Genomic DNA, 22,520 nt, shown 5'->3' on the forward strand with positions numbered 1-22,520 from the left:
AGTTTTCTCTCTTTTCCACACCCAATCGTGCTCCCCTCTGCTTCCCTCTCTCAGTATTTCTTTCTACTTGCAGCCCTTTCTCTCTCTCTCTCTCTCTCGCTCTCTCTAACAGATTCAGTCGATCGAACGGCCGCCCATCACCGCCCATGACTCTGATGACGTCTCCACCATTAGATGTAACCATCCAATCTCTCACTCTTGCCTTTTTTCTCCTTTTCTTTTCTTCTATGTCGCTTCAATTCAATTTCGATCCCCAAAAGGCCCGCGTTTTTAACTGCCTCCATGCTTCTCTCAATCCAGCTTGAAAAGAAAGTTCATCATTATTTGCGAGTCCATGCTTAGACTCCTAGGGTTTTGATCAGTAGATCCGAACGCTGTCTCATTTCGTATTTCTGTTGATGTTTTTGCAGCAGGAGGACGATGAGATGTTGGTCCCACACAATGACTTCGTTGAAGGTCCTCAGCCAATGGAAGGTAAAATTTTCAATTCAATTCTTTCTTTCTTTTTTTTTTTTCGCTTTGTTTTTCATTAAACGGAAAGAGAGTTGAGTTTCACTTCAAGAAATGACGAATTCATTTCTTTTTCTTTTAAAGTTTCAACTGAATGAAATGCTACGTTTACATCATCATGCATTTTCCGTATCGCTGAGATTTTATAAAAATTTTGCTGTAATTCATGAATTTCAAGTTCTCTAATGTTTTTTAATTTTGGTTTTATATATTATTAGCGGCAGAAGCTGCAAGTACGGTAGATGCGCAGGCAGTGGATGATCCGCCATCGGGAAGGTTTACGTGGACAATTGAGAATTTCTCAAGGCTTAATACTAAGAAGCTCTACTCTGATATCTTCTTTGTTGGAGGCTACAAATGGTAGTTTGATTGATTGATTTGTGCTTGTTTGAGTTCTTGCTCTATTGTTTTCTGCATTTATCAATCAATAAGATTTGTGTTGAATTGTAATGCACAGGCGGATACTTGTTTTCCCCAAGGGTAACAATGTGGATCATTTGTCAATGTATCTTGATGTTGCGGATTCAGCAACTTTACCTTACGGATGGAGTAGATATGCACAGTTCAGCCTAGCTGTCGTCAACCAAATTCATAACAAATATACAGTTAGAAAAGGTATATCTGGGTGTACTGGCATTATAGGAGTTCAATGAACCCTTATATGGCAGTTCTATTGGCATAGTATGCTGTTCATTAACTGTTTTACATGCCCATTTGCATTCATCAAACTTTAGTGTTTATTTTATTGACAGAAAATGAGAGACGTAATTTATACTCATGTGCTCTTTTGTTGGAATATCAGCATTAACGAATGTTCATTATTGTCATCGTGCCTATTTATGAATTGTTTACTGCTCTGATTGCTAGTCTGCACATCCGTTTTTTATGTTCAAGTGGTTCTTTTTAGGAAATTGCTTAACGATCATTTTATCTAGCTTGTATGTTGCAAACATTCTGTCAAATTGTATCCAAGATTTAGCTTGAATTCAGCTTATACTTAGTGTGTCTTCTTGCATCTTTTGCTTTTTCTGATTGTTCATTTGGGAGGAGGATTTGAACCTGGGGCTGGGGCCTTCTTTCTGGAGGAGAGGAGTGACTATCAATTAGGTTATTCCTTATTTGCATTGGATACCTTTTGAATAAGCTGACTTCTTTTTGGCTGTTTGGAAGTGGAGTTCACTTTAGTATGTTGAAGAATAATGGGTCTTGGGGCTCTGTCACCCGAAGCTCATTGACTATTCAAGAAATGTTTGGTTCTGATTTTTTTGGCTCGCATAATGCTGATATATGGAACCCATTGACGGTTGGTTTGCCTTGTTTGTGGATTTTCTTCTGTTTAAGAAAATATACGTTGAATGCAGTTCATATATGAAAAATTAATTGTCCAATGAAATGGTTAACAAAAGTTTGAGAGAAATTTTAGGTTTTATTGGTATACATGTTATCTTGCTTTTATAACTTTGTCATAAATCTATCTGCACCTGACAATATTTGAATAAGTGTGTATAAAGTCAGGCAAAGTTTACTGCATAAGAGTGCAAAATAAATTTAGTGAAATTTTGGTAAAGAAGATTCTTTTGTAACTATGCCGCTGAAAGTAGGGAATGAAAAAGGTAGTTTGAAGCTAAAATTTTTAGATGATCCTGAAAAATCTAATGATATTGTGAAATTTTATGTTATCATGACCCACAAGATCAAATAGATGGGTGGCATTTTACTCATGAGAGATTTCGTAATGTGAAATGTATGATAGATATGTCTAGAATCTAATTGTTTTCATTTGGGAAGTGGAGAAATGTTCATTTCTATGGAAGCCTGCTCTCTTGTATCAATGTCCAGTTTTATTTTAGCCAGCATTTGGGTTTTTATTTTTTTGAAACAATGGGCTGACTGTTGTTAATAGCAGTTTATATTTAGGTGAACTATGGTATGATCTTCACATGGAAACTGTATTTGTAGAAGAGTAGATCTTAAAAGATTCTATTTCTTGTTTTCTTAAATAATATAGAAATATAGAATGATTTGATTTACTGGGACTAGTTTGAAATTAAAAGTTTGCCTATTTTGGAAATTTAGTTGAGTCTAGGCTTTCTAGGAGTTTCTAAAGCATTAATGTATATTTTCATCAGTTGTAGCATAATCGTTGTATGTTTATTAGTTAGCTTCTTATTTAGAAGCCTAATTGTAGAGAGTTGAGGGTATACTTTAAGTTTTTAATTTTCACATTCTTAGGGGGCATCTAGTTTTGAAATTATGAGCATTTGCTTTTGGGAAATGCTTGTCTAAATTTATTTTGTTACTGTTTACAGCCTTAAAATAGCCCCAAGTTTCTCACTTTGCTAGACATGTTCCATTTGAAGTTCCTTCTTATCATCAATTTTAAATCCCAAGTCAACATAGGTTTCCTAGTGATTTTCTTACCAATTTAGCCACCCAAAATAAAATGTTTTCTTGTTCCAGAAAATTTGAGGAACCAAATTCCTTAAGTCCAGCCCCTTTTTCGGCATTAAACTGAACACAATATGAAACCCTTGTCCAAGTTAGATTATGGTTAGTTACTGTAACTAACTCAATACAGAGCCCTGTAGATATACTCCTCGAAATCTGTTTCGAGAACAGTTTGGCATCAAGCCAAAGCAGTTCTCCACATTTTTACTTTATATCCTCTTCTTTATTGGTCTTTTGTTCACCATAGTTACAACTTACAATACACACTTTTTCAATTTTCCCCCATATGGTAAAAGATGATACATGCTTACTTTGTTGTAACAATTATGAGTATCTGTTAGACCGTCCAGAGTTAGAAGGACCTCCTGTTTCTAAATTCCATTATGAAGAAAAATATCTGAGGGAAAATTGCTAGACTAATTGTTGAAAATCATGCAGAAGTTCTACAGCAGCTAGATGAGCTCAGTATTAAAGTTCTAGAGTAGGTGATATCCCAGGTGAACGTCAAGAAAAATTGTCTGAAGAAAGGCTAGAATGACCAAGTTTTTGGCCATTAAAGCTTGGGAGTCTAAAACATTTTTGGGAATAGATGATAGAGAATGGAATAAAGAAAGGCAAGATTAGCATGGAACCTTAAAAATTTTGGGTCAAGAATAGAGATATTATTGGAATTCAAAAATGCATGTTTGAAGATTATTCCAACAATTGATTTCTTAATTGTGGATAAGAGTGTGATAAAATGGGTCAGGTTTTTCTATAATATGTAATTCAGCCAAGAAAGTGGAGGTGGATCAATTTCAAAAATGAGCTTTCACTATAACAATGCACTCTTAAAGATGCCGATGAGTTACGTGATATTCAGTGGTAGAAAATTTTGGCTTCTTAAAAATTATCACGGTATCCACTTGTTGGATTTTTCATTATTATGTAGGCTTAAATTTGTGTGATTGACACTCTTTATCTCTCTTTGTAGATACACAGCATCAGTTTAATTCGCGTGAAAGTGATTGGGGCTTCACTTCGTTCATGCCTCTTGGTGAATTATATGACCCTAGTAGAGGTTTTCTTGTGAATGACACATGCATAGTAGAAGCTGATGTTGCTGCCCGTAGGGTTGATGATTATTGGTTACATGACTCGAAAAAGGAGACTGGTTATGTTGGACTCAAGAATCAGGGAGCCACCTGCTACATGAACTCTCTCTTGCAAACACTCTATCATATTCCCTACTTTAGAAAGGTTAGCATATTTTTTTTTTCTTACATGCCTCACAGATAAAATTCTCATGGAAGTTCAATGTTTGAACTATACATTGCAGGCTGTGTATCATATGCCAACCACTGAAAACGACATGCCCTCAGGGAGCATTCCTTTGGCTTTGCAGAGTCTATTTTATAAGCTTCAGTATAGTGACACTAGTGTGGCTACCAAGGAGTTGACGAAATCTTTTGGATGGGATACATATGATTCTTTCATGCAGCATGATGTTCAGGAACTTAACAGGGTTCTTTGTGAAAAGCTTGAAGACAAAATGAAGGTATAGGAGTTTTCTATGATTAGTAGTTTGTGATTGATTGCTTCTAAGTATGTTCACAGGGTTTCTGAAAATCTCTCTTTCTTCTTCTTTTCGTTTTCACATTAATTTTTAAAAAAAACTCAGGGAACAGTTGTGGAGGGTACAATACAGCAGTTGTTTGAAGGGCATCATATGAATTATATTGAATGCATCAATGTGGACTACAAGTCAACGAGAAAGGAATCATTTTATGGTACAGTTTTTATGGTTACAATGGATGACTAGATTATAAAAGATTGATTTTGTGGGCCTTATGAATTTGATACAATTATTTGTAGATCTTCAGCTTGATGTCAAAGGCTGTAAGGATGTCTATGCTTCTTTTGACAAATATGTTGAAGTGGAGCGTCTTGAGGGTGACAATAGGTATCATGCCGAACAGTATGGTTTACAGGTGAGATGCCTTCGAGAAATCCATCAATTCAACTTGCTTACATGGAAATTTAGAACTCAATACTAGGATTTTACATTTTCGAAAAACTGTGAAGGACTTGAATAAGTTGATTTATATCTGCTTGTCTTTGGATGGCTGTTGCTGTCTTTTTCATTGGATTTCGTTATTTAAATATGGTTGGGAATCTTTCATGGTCTTAATTTGGGATTTCTTGTCTATAGAGATATGGTTTTCTTGACATGGACTACTAAACTGAATGTTCTATACGTGTCTTAGTATCTTTGCTTAAATGTTCTGTCTAAAGATAACGGTAAAAGAAATTTTGTGATTTTGGGATTTTTCCAGGATGCTAGGAAAGGTGTTCTCTTCATGGACTTTCCTCCTGTCCTTCAACTTCAGTTAAAACGTTTTGAGTATGATTTCATGCGGGATACTATGGTAAAGGTTAGTAGCTGATAGACAACTCCATATACTGTTTATATATTTCTGCTGCTGTTATGAGTGCCATTCTTGTCTTGTTCCAATTAGTTTGTTAAAGTTACTCTGAAGCATGTACTATAGCTTCTAGAACTCTAAGCACATTTCATTACCCAAACTAGGATAAGGCTCCATTTAAAGCTGATTTAAGATGGTGTTCCGTTTAATGAATGTTAGTGGCTTTCTATTTTTCTGGTTTGCAGGCTTTTCTTTTTTTGTATAAATTTATGTAATTTTGGTTCATGAAAGACTTAGAAGGATGATTTCTTATGATAGTTTGAAGTTTATCTTCCCCTTCTGAGAAGTTGTTCAATCTCAATGGTTATCTGTAAACATTCTGTGATTACCATAATATGTTTATGTGAGAATTTACTTCTAAAAGTTATATTGGAACTTCTTTTTCAAATTATATTTGGAATATCTTTCTTTATTTCTAAATAAAGTGAAAATATCTGAATTTTGTCTTCTCTGTTAATGTAAGAATATATAGAAGAAAATTTTGAATTTCCTGAAGTATTTCTATGTTGAAAGTAATATTTTCCCTTCTTAAATGATTTAGCCCCGAGTTGTTTCTAATGCTCAATGCTATTGAATGGTACATAGGTAACTTATTTTTCAAGTATATTAGTGCAGATTCATGTAATGAATATCATGCAGGCTGCAGCTTTTATGGATGGTTGGTGTGGAGGAACATGTGTATTATTTGCACGGGGTTCTTTTAGCAACTTTCTACTTTATTTTACAAGTTAATGGGAATGGTTTATATATTTTCTGAGACCATTTTTCTGTTTTCTTATAAGTACAAATAGTAATATGTAAAACTCCCGAATGTTACATAGGTAACTTATTTTTCAAGTATATTAGTGCAGATCCATGTAGAGAATATCATGTAGGCTTTAGCTTTGATAGATGGTTGGTGTGAAGGAACACTTGTAATATTTGCATGGGGTTCTTTTTGACGTAGAACGTCTAGTAGATAATTTCTTGGAGCAGGCTGGGCGTCAAGAGCTAAGATGAATAGCCCAAAAGCCATAAATGGGCATGTTCATAATTTTAATATTTTCCTTGTTTGTTAGGAGTCTACATAGGAATTATAGGTATAATAGAATTTCCTTTTTATTTAATTTACTTGTACTAGGACTTTAGGATAGGGATTTTCAGTTAGGAATTAAATCTCTTGTTAACTACTCTAGTTGTACTAGACAACCAGAAGTAGAGTTTTATTAGGATTAAGGGCTATAATGTTATAAATAGGACCCTTAAGCTTAGTTTTTAGGATCATCGAATAATATTTCTAAGTTCTTCTCTCAAACTTGAGTTTAAAGTTTTAATATTTGAAACTGGGTTATTAACCTTAAAGGCATAGTTAGGTGCTACCCTTTATTTCGATGCTAACTCGCTGCATCACTTTTAGCATTTTTTTACTTTACTTTACAAGTTAATGGGAATGGTTTATATATTTTCTGAGACCATTGTTCTGTTTTCTTATAAGCACAAATAGTAATATGTAAAACTCCCGGCCTTTGCTAGAGATCATTGCTTTCAACATAAATGATTTTTTGACTATATGAATATTATTAGGTAGCATATTGACTCCCATTTTTCACATGGGTCCCCATGATATTTGTCTACAATTGAATAGTCAAAAGCATTAAGTTTTCACGTTGCTTGTATTTTCCTTTACTATGACAATCAAATGTTTGCAATTTATGTAAAGCATGCTTCTGGAAAAGAACCTAAAGGAGCGTTGTCTTAAATTTTTTACCTCTTCTTAAAACAGTGATATAATAAACCAAGATACAAATTATGATACCGTCAGAGTTTATCAGAGTTTGTAAGCTTATAATTTGTGTATTAAAGTGGGAGAGAGATGATGTAAGATAAATTTGTTAGCGCATCATAGATTGGAAATTTGAGAGAATAGGTTTTTAAAGGATTTATTTGAACATGAAAGCTTGCATAAATGCTATTGGGCTCTTTCTGTTTTGTTATCTTATGCGTGTGTGCGCGTGTGCATTTGTATGCATTTGTCTCAAATCTGTCATCTTTAATCTCTATATCTGCAGATTCATTTCTTTAATAAGTTTGTATTTTAATAATATTTTTTGTCACAGATAAATGATCGCTATGAGTTCCCCTTGCAACTTGATCTAGATAGGGAGAATGGCAAGTATTTATCACCTGAGGCAGATAGAAGTGTTCGCAACCTTTATACTCTTCACAGGTATTCAGTTTGACATGCAGTAATTATCATATTGTTTTCTGGAACAACTGCCTTCTTGTCCTCCCTTGATTGGAAGAGACTCTCATAATTCAAGAAAGTTTCAAAGAAAAGTAAATTTCTAGAAATTTAAATCAGTTTTCAACCACAAATACTAGGCCATTCAATCAATCAGTCATGTTTCTTGATATAATGTTAACTAAAATCTAATTAATTATGTAAAATATGTAGAAGTCCCGTTCAATCAGATCTCAATGATTTATGGAATTCGTTAATGTGCATGCAACAAGTTTTAAGAGCAAGAACGACAACGTGAAATATAAGAATTCTCTAAATTACAAGGTTTTTTTTTTGATAAGCAAAATAGTCCTGGTTAACCCAAAGAATTATGAGTATTTTAATAAATTTTTAATTAGCTCCAGTTTACTAAAATCCTGCTTTAACTTGAACTCTTAAGAAAAATCAGATTACTCTAACCCTACCTTAAGCAACAGAAAAGATAATTTCATCTTATAAATCGCGTCTCTTCCCAGAACTGATATAATTACCAAAATAATCTTCATTTGCTGAAGAAAAGTGTTGATTTCAAGTCCAAAAGTAATTTGTTTGCTTTTCTTCATTTGGACCACTCGTAACAGATGAGTAGTTATGTCAGTTATTGTCGTTATTGGCTAATTGATAGTCTATTCATACTTTCATTGATCAGATTGGTAATTGCATTGTGTTAAACTTGTTTTGGTTTGTGAGCATGGCCATTATTTCTTTTGTGGTTTCTTTATTTTCTTTTGGCCCTATTCTGCTGGAACCTGGCTTTCTGTTGGTTATAAATTTTATTTCATCGTCATCATCATCATCATCATCATCATCACCATCATCATCATTTCCACCACCACCACCACCAATTTTGGGATAAGTGAAGAAACAAAGGCACAAAAACCCAGCTCTAAGGGGCGCCATCATCGTCATTATAACAATTAGTTATTAGGTTTTGTTGGTTGCCTGATATTAAGAAGTATTATTTGTTGTTCATTAGTTAATGAAGTTGGTTTTATATTGTGTCATTGTCATGACCATCATCATCATCACCACCATTTTTTGGGATAAGTGAAGAAACAAAATCATAAAAAGCCACCTCTAAGGTGCCATCATCATCATTATAACAATTAATTGTTTGGTTCTGTTGGTTACTTGATGTTAAGAAGCATTACTCGTTCATTCATTCAATGAAGTTGGCTATCACTAAAAATTGTCTGTTGCCTTGTATAAATGTGTGCTTGTTTCAACTGATGATAAGTGCATTTCAGTTATCTTTATGGATATTATAATTATAATTTAGGTTAGCAATAATAATTTATGCTAATATGTTAAGCCAATAGTTGAGTTGGTTTCCTTGGATTTGGTTGAGGCCAATTCAGTAATTTATTAAATAATGAAATAAGTAGTAACAAAAATGTCAATATAAGAATATAGTGGTATTTTAATGATTAAGTTGTGCAAATAGAGATTTATTTTTTGCCTTTATGTTATTCTTTGTGCTAAAGTTTTCTCCATCTTTTTCTCTTAATTTAACTGCTTATTTAAAAATATATAAACCATTCTATTAATACACTCACAAGGATGAGTGTGCAAGAGGATAGTAGTAACATAATCATAATTCTGTAACATTGTATGCAGTGTTTTGGTTCACAGTGGTGGGGTGCATGGTGGACACTACTATGCTTATATCAGGCCAACCCTGTCAGATCAGTGGTACCTATCATGTTTCATAAATTTCTGGAAGCCAAACTTATATGCTGATTGCCTGTCGTTATTTTCCTGTTTTTTCACATGGTCGCTTTAGTGCTCACTGAAATTGGTCATCTAGGTTTAAGTTTGATGATGAACGAGTGACAAAAGAAGACATGAAAAGGGCATTGGAGGAGCAATATGGTGGTGAAGAAGAGGTACTAGTCTCTGGTTATTGCTTGTCACAATTGATTTTTCTTTTATGCAATTTATTTTTTTCAGTTGATACTTTTTATCTTTCCTGCTTCGTTTCAACAGTTACCACAGACAAATCCTGGGTTCAACAACACCCCATTTAAATTTACCAAATATTCAAATGCATATATGCTTGTGTATATACGAGAAAGTGACAAAGACAAAATAATCTGTAATGTGGATGAGAAGGACATTGCTGAACACCTGAGAGTAAGATGGCTGCTGATTCTTGTTAATAGTAATTTATATTTGCAATCCTGTTTATGTTCGCTGCAAAGCGTTGCTGTGTGCTATGAACATCACATTTCAGATAAGATTGAAGAAAGAGCAAGAAGAAAAGGAGCAAAAGAGAAAGGAAAAAGCAGAGGCACATCTCTATACTGTTATAAAGGTACACGCACAATTTCTCTTAGGCCTCTCCCTCCTTTCTCTCTCTCTCGGTCTCTCTCTAATATATGGTTTCTGATTCCATTTTCCTATGCCCTTAGGTTGCACGTGATGAGGACCTAGTTAAACAGATTGGAAGGGATATATACTTTGATCTTGTGGATCATGAGAAAGTCCGTAGCTTTCGTATTCAGAAACAGACGCCTTTTAATGTTTTCAAGGTACTTAAATATCATGTTAGATTTTCTGTTGAAATTTTTGTTCAGGTTCTGGTTAGCAAGATCAGACTCAGCTTTCTGGAAATTGCTAAATTGCAAATTATTAGTCAAACTTTTTCAATTATTTGAATTCCTGTATAAAGTGATCTAATAAAGAAGACTGTGTATGTCTTTTCTGTTTTTCTTTTCTTTTCTTTCTTTGACTTGTTTTAGTTAATTGTCTGGTACTTAAAAAAGAAAGTGAAAAGTAATACCATGTTTCTTGTTCTCAATGATTCCTTTTGATTTTTCTTTTTCCTTTTACTTTCTTAACAATGGGTGATTTCCTGATACTTTTCCTGTATGTATGGGATTGTGGCCATACGGATCTTCTAGTGTTTTGTTCAACATAATTTTACTTTTGGGGAGCAAACTAATTCTAACTAAGATGGATCAATTTTCATGTCAACATAGGCAAAGAAATGACAAGACCCATTTAGTAACCATTTTCATTCATTTTCTCATTACCATTGAGGAAATGGATTATGACAAGTTTATTTTTAGTGGAATCTATTGTATCATAACCCTAAACACTGGTATGTCTCCTTGCTAATTCTTTTCATTGATTGAACATTTTCTGCCATTACTCAGGTTCTTTGTAGGATGCTGATATGTTAACATTTACTGCCATAACATATTAACCAAAGGCATTTGTGATGCAAACCATAAAGGATACTGATATGTTAAGTAAGGGTTGTTCTGTAATATTCCCAGCTTCATGTTTTCAGAGATTTAGCCTTTTTCTTTTCAAATACGAGAAACATGAAACATGTGTTGCGTGCCGACGTGTTAGTGATGTGACATCATGTGGTTGGTTATAGTTTTTTCTTTTTTTAATTATTTTTTACTTTTCTCTTTCTTCGCTTCTCTTAAACTTATTTTTGTTTTTCATCTTTCTTCATTACTCTAGAAAACATTTTTTCCCACTTCCTCTAGCACACACTTTTTGCTTCTTTATCTTACTGCTGCTTTTCATGGCTGATGGCTTAGCAGTATTGTTTCACTCATTTCCTCCCATTCTTTTCTTTCTTTTCCTCCTTTCTCTCACTCACACTCTTAACATATTTGAATAAATAATACAGTCAAAAAGTGATAAGAACCCAAAGTCGACGCTTAATTTCTTTGATTCAAAACTCAGTAATGGAGATTAATCTCAGTCATTTTGTACAAGTTTTGAGTTTTGGTTTAATTGAGAATTAGTCAAACACCAAAGAGTACAAAGCCAAACACCCTTGGAACTCACTATTCCCAAAATCCTCAAATCCAACACCAAATAAACTAAAAATTGAATCGAATGCCTAGGAATCATGTTAAGCCATCAAATCAGTATTATATTTATGCTTAATGGAAATCAATGAAAGAGAAGGGAATTTTAGGGATTTTATAGAGCTAGGAAAGGCTTGGTTCCACCAAGGGAGTGCGGGAAGCAGGGGAAGAGGGTAAAGAAAAAGAAAATAAGTAAAAGGGTTGACTGGCCGGTAGATTCTTGCTAGTGACGGATCCTCAATGACTTGAGTGGTGTGGGTTGTGATGACCGAGCGAAAGCAGATAAAGATGGAGAGAAGGAGAAGGATGCACAATACTTTTTCACTGCTTTTGTTTTCAGTCGTTTCTGATCAAGCAGTTAAAAGGATTCATATAGTTCTAACTGCTTTACCAATAACCATGTGATGATGTCAATTAAAAGTTTTGTTGGATTTCTGCATGTGCTTGGTCTTAGTTAGTGCCACTAAAATGCAGGTGTTTTCTCTCTTGCTGGTTGTTAAAATTAGTTGGATGGTATGCTTTTCAGTTATATATCTTCTTGTTTGTTTCTTATATTGTATTTTGTATTTGTAATGATATTTTTCTGTCTTGACTCCAACGTAAATTTTTTATTTCTAATATTGAAGTCCATGCCCAGTAAAAGTTTCTTGACTCTTAACATCCTAATATTTACTTCTCAGGAAGAAGTTGCTAAAGAGTTTGGTGTTCCTGTGCAATATCAACGTTTTTGGTTGTGGGCAAAGCGTCAAAACCATACATACCGTCCAAATCGACCATTAACCCCTCAGGAGGAAGCACAGTTAGTAAGTGACTTTTGATTTCTTAACCTGTCGCATATTTATGGTCTATGGCCCTGCTGGTGAACATCATCTTTGGAAAAACTGTTTGAAATAATCAATTTAAATTCTATAGTTCTGTCAGTTGTTTTGTTTTGCTTCTTTGTCAACTTAAAATTTTTAGTGGCAGTCTTAATAATGTGTTAAATTTGACGTTTCATTGCATTATGTAAATTGTGAGCGATTATAAAATGGTTATGGAGCACCTCCTGCGACTATGTCATGTTTGTGACAGCCAATGATAGAGGTCTTGCCCTGGTGGGGAAGGGGCAGTGATGTTATCTAGGGTGATGGAGTAGGTGTGAATATTCCGAAAGTGAAGCTTAGGTTCTTTTTGGTTTGCTGCTTGTAAGAACATAATCCTTGTGTCTTTGGGGTTGTGGCAGTTGGTTTTATATTTGTGAAAGGAGTTCCCAAAAGTGACCAAAATAAGGGTTACCTGAATATGTTTGGTAGAAAATATTTTTAAGAGCTCATGCTCTTTTCTGTTGTTCCATTGACCTTTGATCTAATTTGGGACCATGAATTGAAGGATGGCCATTGCCACTGACAAGATTTATTGTAGCATTAACTCACGAGTATTTGAGTGAATTCTGGATTTGGATTGAGTTATGTAAAGATATGGTTGATTGTATAATAAGATTCATATACATATTGCTAGTCCTTAATAACGGGTAACATTTGTAGTAAACCCTTCTCTTTCCAGGTTGCCTGCAGGCATAGGATTTGGTTGTCCACCCACTTTATCTGCTTTGTATTTTTGTTGTTTGTTATCTTAGTACAGTATTTGATGTATAATGTGATCTCTTTGTAATAAACTTCCATTTCTCAAGGTTGGACAACTGAGAGAGGTTTCAAATAAGGCAAATAATGCAGAGCTGAAGTTGTTCCTGGAAGTGGAGCTTGGGCAGGTACCTATTTGATAATCTAAACAATAGATAAAAGTATTCAACAATAAAAGTAAGGTCCTAGGGGGAGTAATTGGCTTACATTTGGCAGCCCATTTGGTGGCTAATTAGGTGTCAAAGCCTTACGGTAAGCCATTAAGGAATGAAAAAAAGGGAAGAAATAGGGAAAAGAAGAAGAAAAGGTAAAAGGGAAACGAACTAAATGACATAATAAACATTCTTATTAAATAAAAATAAAATAAAAGCGTGGCATAAAAAGATACATTTAATAAAATGAAATAAGTATATGATTATATAATATATTTAAATTAGTATTATATAATTGATAAAATCATATATATATTTTTAAATAAAAGCATATCAATCAACTATTAATTTCATGACAACAAACAATAAAAATATAAAATTAATGTTAATTAATTACAATGTAAATGTTAAAATTGATTTAAACTTCTTGTTTTTATTCTTAGGGAAGCAAATTCTTTTATTGATTTATGGACAATGTAATATGCTTATATGTTTATTTAAATGGATTATATATTCTATTTCATACTATTATTTTTATAATTTCAAAAATAAAGAAATGAAAGTGAAAGAAATGTAAAAAAAAAAAAACTTGATTAAATAAAAAGAAACAAGATTAAATAATAGATTTGAAATGTTAAATATTTTATATGTAATATACTTATGAAGTGATATGATGCATGAACATTGTATTCATGCGTGGTTTCATTTTTTTAAAAAAAATTTGAATATAACTTTTGAGGATGAGATTTGAAACCAGCCCTTTGATAAGGGAGATGCATACACTTATCGTTAAACAAAATGCTTAAGTTCTAATTTCATACTATTAACTGTATATAAAAGTTAATTTGAGAGACTTAACTAGTTATATCAGCAATAATAACATTATTATGAACAAAAAATAAAAATCTTTAATTAATGTTAATTACTAATATATAAATGTTGTAATGATTTTTATGGTATATTAATATTAGCACATACTAAGATATGTAGAAAGGAGAATATGTATATTTTCAAAAACTAAAACTAATTTAATTAAAAAATTTTGCACCCACAGCAACACGCAGGCAAAATTCTAGGGTTTTTTTTTTTTATTTTTTATTTTGGCTTGCCTGAAGCTCTTTGTTGCTGTGATAAACCTTTATTTTTGACTGATCTCTACCATTATCCAGGATTTGCGGCCAGTTCCTCCACCTGAGAGGACTAAAGAAGATATTCTTCTTTTCTTTAAACACTATGACTGTATTAACGAGGAGCTCCGGTAATTCCCATCTCCTGCTTTTCCTTGGAGTGGAATTTTTGTGACTACTAACGCTTTTACTTCTGTGATGTTAGTTATGTCGGGAGGATGTATGTGAGGAGTGCTGGCAAGCCAATGGAAATACTAGCAAGGATCAACAAAATGGCTGGCTTTGGTCCTGATGAAGAGATTGAACTTTATGAGGTTGTCTATCCAGAATGTGGTTATTATGTCTTGCATGCATCTGGTTTCAAAATCAATTTTATATGCACCACATCTCACTTATGTGTTCTATTTACAGGAAATAAAATTTGACCCCAATGTCATGTGCGAACACATTGACAAGAAGCTCACATTCCGTACCAGTCAGGTGTGATATATCAATGATTAATTACAGTGATATCTTTCATAAGTTTGCAGGCCTGTCATAGATCACTTTTGTACCTTTTAGTCAATTATATGTACGCTAGTTTTTGAATAACTTTTCAGTTCTAATTTTTTGTAAGATTTTATTTTCTATGTTATTTTCTGTCCTTCTGAACATATGTTCTAACTACAGCTTGAGGATGGGGATATTTTATGCTTCCAAAATCCATCTGAAATTGGAAGCGAACAATGCCGTAATCCTGATGTTCCTTCATTTCTGGAGTATGTGCATAACCGTCAGGTATAGGATCAATCTTCTTGGTAGGAGGATTAATTCTTCGAAATCATGTTCTTACTACATGAAGAGTGACAATTTGACAAGGTTCTAATTTTCCTTTTCTAGGCTGCAGCATTTTTTTTTAATGTTTTCTCTTGTGATAAGGATATGGGTTGAGTATTTTTGGTGATGTTGACAGCATAGTTTAACTTGCAGCAAAAATGATTAGCCATAGTTTTTTATTTCGTAGGGAGGAAAAAAAACTGCACTGTGGGTTATCTCTTTGTGAGACATTTCTAAATCCTTTATAATTTTTTTTCCCTCACATTGATGGAATTTTAGAAAGTGGGAAGATTTTGAGGTGCTATGTGGTTAAATGAACTAGCTTTTGTGGAATCATTTCATCTGTAATATCTATTTTAAATCTAGAAGTTGAAGAATTTAGTGACTGATACCTTCTGGAGGTCTGTGATTTTAATTCAAACCCCATTATATTGTACATATTTTACATTTAAGTTTAATTGTGGCCTTTTATTCTCAAAATAAGTTTTTATTCAAATTGATCATATGCAGGTTGTTCGGTTTCGATCTTTAGAAAAGCCAAAGGAGGATGAATTTACTCTTGAGTTGTAAGTTTGTCCTATCACTAAGCTTCACAATTTTTTAGTGGGTATCTTCTGAAGTGATTTTAATGAGTTTTATTGAATTTCTGCTTTATGATTGTTCATGCTCTTGGTATCATATGTCTAGGTCAAAGCTTCACAATTATGATGATGTTGTTGAAAGGGTCGCTCAACATCTTGGCTTGGATGATCCTTCCAAAATTAGGCTTACATCCCATAACTGTTATTCCCAGCAACCTAAACCCCAACCTATCAAGTACCGAGGAGTGGAACACCTGTTGGACATGCTGGTTCACTACAATCAGGTTTTACTGGCCACCAATTACGATTCTGTTTGATATTAGTCATCGTTCCTTTAATATTTTTCAATCTATTATGAAAATTTTGATTATTCCTGAAACAATGCATGTTTCTGTTTTTCGTAGACTTCTGATATTCTGTATTATGAAGTATTGGATATCCCTTTGCCAGAACTCCAAGGCCTCAAAACATTGAAAGTTGCGTTTCATCATGCTACCAAAGATGAAGTGAGTGCAGATTATGAAATTAAATGTTTCAATTATTATTTATTTCAAAGTGTATTGCCATGTTTTGTTCCTCTCATAGATTGTTTGTTTATCCTCAGGTAGTGATTCACACTATTAGATTGCCAAAGCAGAGCACTGTAGGGGATGTTCTTGATGACCTCAAGACAAAGGTATTTATTGCAACTTTGATTTAGCCACTCCTGAAATTTCTTCTTCAAAATATAAATAACGTGAAACCATGCCTTAAATCAATATGAATTAGATTTAACGATCATTTTACCTTCTAGAGAAAGAACTTTCATTCCACTGCTGATATGTGGCACGAGTGCAGGTCCCTTATCATACTGTCATACTTAAATCGGATATGGACTCATTACCAAATTCTGGACTACGTGCATGCAGTGCCCTTTTAATGATATGATATCAGTTTGCAATTCTGAAATTTCTAAGAAGAATGATAACTTGCAGTTTCTTATGTGCCTGCATAGACAGGTATCTGTGCAGAGGACATAGAGAAGACAAAAATATTGCTTTTGTTACAATATTTTTCTTTCTGGTATTCTAACATAAATATTGTTGGATACCTTGATATTCCAATTTTAAGAGCTGTTGTCTTTTTGGTTTGCTCTAACTGACATGACAAAATGCTTCAAGGCTTTTCCTTGTTTCAGAAGTTCAAACAGGGAAATGATACGAAAAACCAACCTAAGCTTTTCCCGTTATCTGGGGCTTTTCTACTTGGACTGGACATGGTTGTCTTCTTTATCACCATATCCTCATTGATATTGGTGAAATTAAGGTTCCTTTAATAGTTTCCACTCGTGCCTTTTTGGTTTTTTCTCAGCCTTTTTCGACTTCCATAATTCCCTGTCTTTCCCCTAGATTTGAACTGCAGACCTCTAAGTTACCTAAACCCTTTAGTGTTTTAAAAGAGCCACCTCCCTCCTTGATCATTGATCAAGTTGGCCAATTATTTATCATTTGCGGGGTCCACTGCTATGCCATTTAAAAGGAAGACTTTTTTTTTGGGGGTGAATAGTCCCATGTATATCTTGCCCTTATGCAAATACCTCAAGGTACCATTTTTAAGAAAGTAAAATAAAACTCTCATTTTCTTTTTCTCTCTTTCTCCAGTCATGTTACCCTCTCTTCACCTGGTACCCAAGGAAGTTTTCTCCTCAGTTCTCTTCTTGTATCGGTTTCTTTCTCTTCCAACATCACTACCCCTCCTTTTTGTTTCCCCTTTTCTCTTCCTATTTCCCTTCTCAGCGTCTTCTTTGCATCTCTCTCTAGCATGGCTGAGGAAAGTGAAGAAAGAAAAATGCTGAAAATAGTGAATAAGAAAGCTCTGGTTAGGGTACCAATTTGGCCCAAATTGTGGTGTTATCTCCTCAGCAAGTCTGGTGATCTGACACAGATCCCATACCCACATCAGTTTTTAGCAGTTTCAACATCTGTACACCAAATGTCATCCAAGCAAGATAATATTTTTGTTTGATATAAACCCTGTTGGTGATTAATAGAGGACCTTGTGAAATTTTGGTTTGCTACAACTGAAATTACATAATTCTATGAGGCATTTCCTGCTTTGAAAGTTGAAAAGACTGAGAAGGTAACAGGAAATAAGTGGAAAGGATTTCTACTAGTGTAGTGGTGTGGAGGGTTTGTATTAAGATTCATTTTGGACTGAGTGTTTTCCTTTTCTTTAATGGCTTAAGTTCTTCACCCACCCACCAATGGACCCTTTTCTTGTCTTTTTGGCACCAATATGCTAATGGTTTTATGGAAAATTGTAGAAGGCCAAATTGTTTCTTGTTGAGTTTTTGGTGACAAAGATTTGTTTGTTGCTTTATTTATGGTTTTGGAGTAAAGGTAATAAATGACATGAAACATACAGCTTATTAAGTATCCTCATAAATCATATTTTTTATGTGCCAAGTCATATCTTTCCCGTATCCATATCCATGCTGTATTGTTCATAGTTTCTTTATTTAAATGAAAGACGTCTTCTAGTTTAACCTTCTATGAATAAATTATCTGCATTTTTTCCTTGGAAAAAGGAATTCAGCAAATTGCTTTGCATCTATGTGGTACAGGTGGAGTTGTCTCACCCCAATGCCGAACTTAGATTACTTGAGGTTTTCTATCACAAGATATACAAGGTATTCAATAATTATCCCAAAAGAGATTCTTAACATTAGCGTGTTGCCATGCATTTTTTGCATAAATATGGGTGTGTACAAGCATGTGCATGTGAGTCTGCTTGTGTCTGGCTGTGTGAGCATGCTAGGCATAGCTTCTGCTGGTTCTAGAGGTTAGTGCATGCATGTTTGGAAGTTTTATGTAAATTGTGATGCAAAGTGGAAGCTGTTGTTTTCTTTTTCCATCATAAATAATTCAGAAATAATCGATTAGTTCTAGTAATGATATGGATTTGTGTTTTAAGTTGCTTTGGAGTGAAATGTTCTTGTCTTAATTAGTGTTGATAATAGTTTTCTTGTATGTCACATTGCATGAGATAATATACTATTGCCACAAATTTGATGAGAAATCTTATTTCACTACATCTTTGAACTTCTTTATTGAATGCTTGCTCTCCTTTAGATTCTAAGCAAAGGTATCCCCAACTTGATCTTGTAGTTTGAAAATTGTTTTTGTGAACCTGGGTCTCAAATTTTCAGGTATCATTACCATAACCTTTAAAACGATTTTAAGTGAGGATTCTTATTTTCTGGTTGTGTCAATTTTGAAAATTGCGTCTTTTTTTTCTTTGGGGGTGTATTAAAATTTCCCTCCGTCTTTAGAGTAGTTTCTTTGCTTCAATTGCTGAGTTATCAAGACTACTTTATCTAGAGTAATTCAATGACTGGGTTTATACCTGATGGGTGAAAGAAAGAATTCCAAAATTTGCCACTTTGCTTTTTCTGTGGTTTTGTTCAGGAATTCCTACCTAAGACATTTGCTTTGTTAACTTTGTTGTCTTGTTTTTATTTTTCAGATCTTCCCTCTGAGTGATAAGATAGAGAATATAAATGATCAATATTGGACACTACGTGCAGAGGAGGTAAGTCTCTTTGTCCTAAAAGCATGTCCAAGAATATGTTTCTATGTGCCTGTCTTAAATATTGTAAATTACACCTTTTGAAATCCTAACTTAATGGATTGTTCCATTAATTTCTACGCATTAGCTTTATACTAAAGCAGAGCTATCTCAAACTTTGTTAAGTGCATGTTTTGCATTCATAGTAGGCTTGACAGTGCTTTGACTGGTTTGAGTATAATAGTGCTGAAGGTAGTGCCCGCTTAATAATCCAGTTAAATTTTAATGGCCTTTGATGGCCTACCCTATCATACATGCAACAAAACGTTTGACTGTCTAGTTTGGCTGATTGTTGTCTGACAAATTAATTGAAAATATCTTTAGTTTCCTTTTTGGAGCAACTGATTAAGTCAAAGTTTGAGTCAAAAGTTGGATTTTGAACACGTCCAAGGTTTGATCGGAGAATGATTCAAAATTCTCTCTTTGTTTTTCATTTTGTGAGATTTTTGTTTTTTCTTTTCTGTAGTTTCCCATTTTCTTATTTATGTTCCCATTCTATTTTGTTTTTTCATTTTTTATAGTGACCATAATAATCCAACAGTTTTGACTAATCCGGATCATATAATGAAATAATTGGTAGGATATACTATAAGTTTCTTTGTATTTTGTCAAACTATAATGCTTCTTGTTTTCCCTTTTCCCTTCTCCCCTTTCTTAGTCTGATCTTGATCTCTTACTGCTTTAGGTACCAGAAGAGGAGAAAAACCTTGGTCCTCATGATCGCTTGATTCATGTATATCATTTTATGAAAGACACAGCACAAAACCAACAGGCAAGTGCATGAATGCCCTCCCCCACCCCTCCCCTTGGGCAGACCAATATTGTTTTAAAATATTATTCGTTTTATAATGATGACAGTTTAAAACTTGGTGACATAAATGTTAGTTGTTTAATTGCTTATCTATTCATTTCTTGATCACCCTTAACATCAGGTACAGAATTTTGGGGAGCCATTTTTCCTTGTTATTCATGAGGATGAAACATTGGCTGAAGTCAAAGTGCGAATTCAGAAAAAATTGCAGGTTCCAGATGAAGAATTCACGAAGGTATGATCTCCACCTGATGCAAAAATCAATGGTGTTGTGTTATGCTTATCAAGATTGCATTGCTGATCTTTTTCAGCTTTCTATATTTGTTTTTCCTTCTTTCATTTCCCCTTTTGTTTTTTTAGGGATGTCAGCAAATTGAACAGTTGTACAGTTTTTTTTTTTTCCAGTTTTTCAAATATTCACTTTGTTGTGTTTTCTTAATTTTTTTTGTTATTCCTGCACAGTGGAGGTTTGCATTTTTATCACTGGGTCGTCCTGATTATCTTCAGGACTCGGATGTTGTGTCTACTCGTTTTCAGGTTCTCTCTCATGTACAAGTTTTGCACCTGTCAGTTTTCTTGAGATACTGCTGTTCTTTTTGACATTGATCTTTTGTTGTCATAGAGAAGGGATGTATATGGCGCCTGGGAACAGTATCTTGGACTGGAACACTCTGACAATGCCCCTAAGAGGTCATATACAGCAAATCAGGTGCGAATATTTCTAAACTGCTTTTCTTCTAGGTAGGGGGACTTTGGGTGCGGCCATATTGCCCCTCCACTTCATAATGATTATGGTTTTTTTAATGATGGTATTGATCATTGAATTGTAAGTGGTATGAACAATGGTCTTGTGAAAAATGTTTAAACTTAGAAGATTCTAAATTTAGGTATTGGAAAGTACAGATGCACTAAGTTTACAGATCTTGGCACTTTTGCATGACATGAAACCTTTTTGGCCTCAAGAAAAACGGTCTCCCCTTTCCCCCCACTTCAAACAAAAGAGCAGGAAAAATACTCCCATTCTTTAGAGTGATTGTGAGTTGTCATTAATGTATCATCCAAGCCAGTTACTGCATGTACTAGCTTATTTAGCTTGTTGTTAGTGGAAGGAAACTTGGGTTTATTGACTCTAGATAACCCCGTCAGCGGGGGGATATACATTTTCTGAGCTGGAACTTGCTTAAGAGCTTGTAAACATGGTTGATTGTATTACCAAATAAGTTGCTAGTAAGAAAGGAAACATGTGATTTGTTGTTAAATATGGTCTTTTTTCTTAATTGAATTTTGCAGAATCGTCATACATTTGAGAAGCCCGTAAAAATCTACAATTAGATAAAAAAGATGAGCGACAACAAACTTATCGGGTGAAATCCGTCCCAGATGGTATATGCAGGTTTGTGTAATAAGCGGAGAAGCCAGAAGGGGGCTCATTGTTGGGTACTGCAAGAGCTGGTACAGAGTAAAGAAGATGTGATTCTTTCAGCGGTAAGGGAGGATGTGAACCTAGAAACTATGCATGTTTTCCCGATAGTTTGGAACCGTTTGGCACCCGTGACTGGGGTGACTTAGGTAGCGTGTCATGTTAAATTCCGTTGTAATTGACTACACAAGATTTTGTTTTGGGTTTTGGTATGAAATTTTCTTTTGGGGAGGGGAGGGGGTAGTGGGGGATTGTATAGAAAGCATAGCGTGGTAGAGGATTTATATCTTTTTTGTTTCTCGTCTCAAAGATTCATAATTCGTGGTTTACTGGTTTTCCATAGATGCCCAAAGAGCACGAGGCGCCTGTATATGTTGTCACTGTTTCTGGGGCTCCATCTTGTGTAATATCATCATCATTATCATCATCATCATCATCATCTGCTCAACTTGTTTGTGTTCCTTCTTAATTAGTGAAAGGAAAAAGTATGGTACACAGTTTACCATCATCAAATTAGTATTTTCAGCCATTGTATTGTGAATGCTTTAAACTAAGTGCCCCATTGACATTGCGTTTGGAGCTTTGGAGTGAATTTTGATTAAAAATTTCTTTTGTATTGAATTTTCTATTCGGAAAAGCAGATATTGAAAAAGGGTTTTTGAACTATTTAAAAATTTTTTGAGGTTTTTATTTATTGTGTTTAAGTCTTGATATTTTTATTTTGAATCGAATAAGTTTTTATTATTTAAGTGTATAAACGGATTGTTCGGTGAAATCAGTTTTGGAAATCTTAAAATTTGAATAATAAAGAATGAAGAGTTTTGATTTGTTTTTTGAACTCAAAGCTCAATTATCTTCATTAGGTATTATTC

The 22,520-nt window shown here is 34.1% G+C and overlaps 1 protein-coding gene across 1 annotated transcript; it reads left to right on the plus strand.

The window, feature by feature from the left end:
- The first annotated feature begins 18 nt into the window (after positions 1–18).
- Positions 19–22,253, plus strand: LOC110425712 (ubiquitin C-terminal hydrolase 13-like). The gene is made up of 32 exons (XM_021440682.1): positions 19–176; positions 411–474; positions 729–870; positions 968–1,125; positions 3,932–4,197; positions 4,277–4,495; positions 4,619–4,727; positions 4,813–4,928; positions 5,274–5,372; positions 7,520–7,629; positions 9,301–9,375; positions 9,491–9,569; positions 9,670–9,816; positions 9,917–9,997; positions 10,095–10,214; positions 12,197–12,319; positions 13,186–13,263; positions 14,457–14,545; positions 14,620–14,728; positions 14,826–14,894; positions 15,084–15,191; positions 15,741–15,796; positions 15,918–16,095; positions 16,216–16,317; positions 16,416–16,487; positions 18,414–18,479; positions 19,316–19,381; positions 20,103–20,189; positions 20,350–20,463; positions 20,691–20,765; positions 20,851–20,937; positions 21,519–22,253. The coding sequence occupies exons 1-32, from the start codon at positions 147–149 to the stop codon at positions 21,558–21,560; spliced, it is 3,336 nt and encodes a 1,111-aa protein (XP_021296357.1). The 5' UTR covers positions 19–146; the 3' UTR covers positions 21,561–22,253.
- Positions 22,254–22,520: the final 267 nt, after the last annotated feature.

This window comes from Theobroma umbraticum, unplaced genomic scaffold (genome assembly GCF_002168275.2).
Source record: "Theobroma umbraticum cultivar Fairchild unplaced genomic scaffold, ASM216827v3 scaffold_12.1, whole genome shotgun sequence".
NCBI lineage: Eukaryota > Viridiplantae > Streptophyta > Magnoliopsida > Malvales > Malvaceae > Theobroma > Theobroma umbraticum.

Bases quoted from the DNA above. Each gene is read 5' to 3' on its own strand.
- LOC110425712 (XM_021440682.1), top strand. From the start codon at position 147: ATGACTCTGATGACGTCTCCACCATTAGAT. The intron at 9,998-10,094 runs GTACACGCACAA...CTATGCCCTTAG, and splicing joins ATCTCTATACTGTTATAAAG to GTTGCACGTGATGAGGACCT. The intron at 20,766-20,850 runs GTTCTCTCTCAT...TTGTTGTCATAG, and splicing joins TTGTGTCTACTCGTTTTCAG to AGAAGGGATGTATATGGCGC.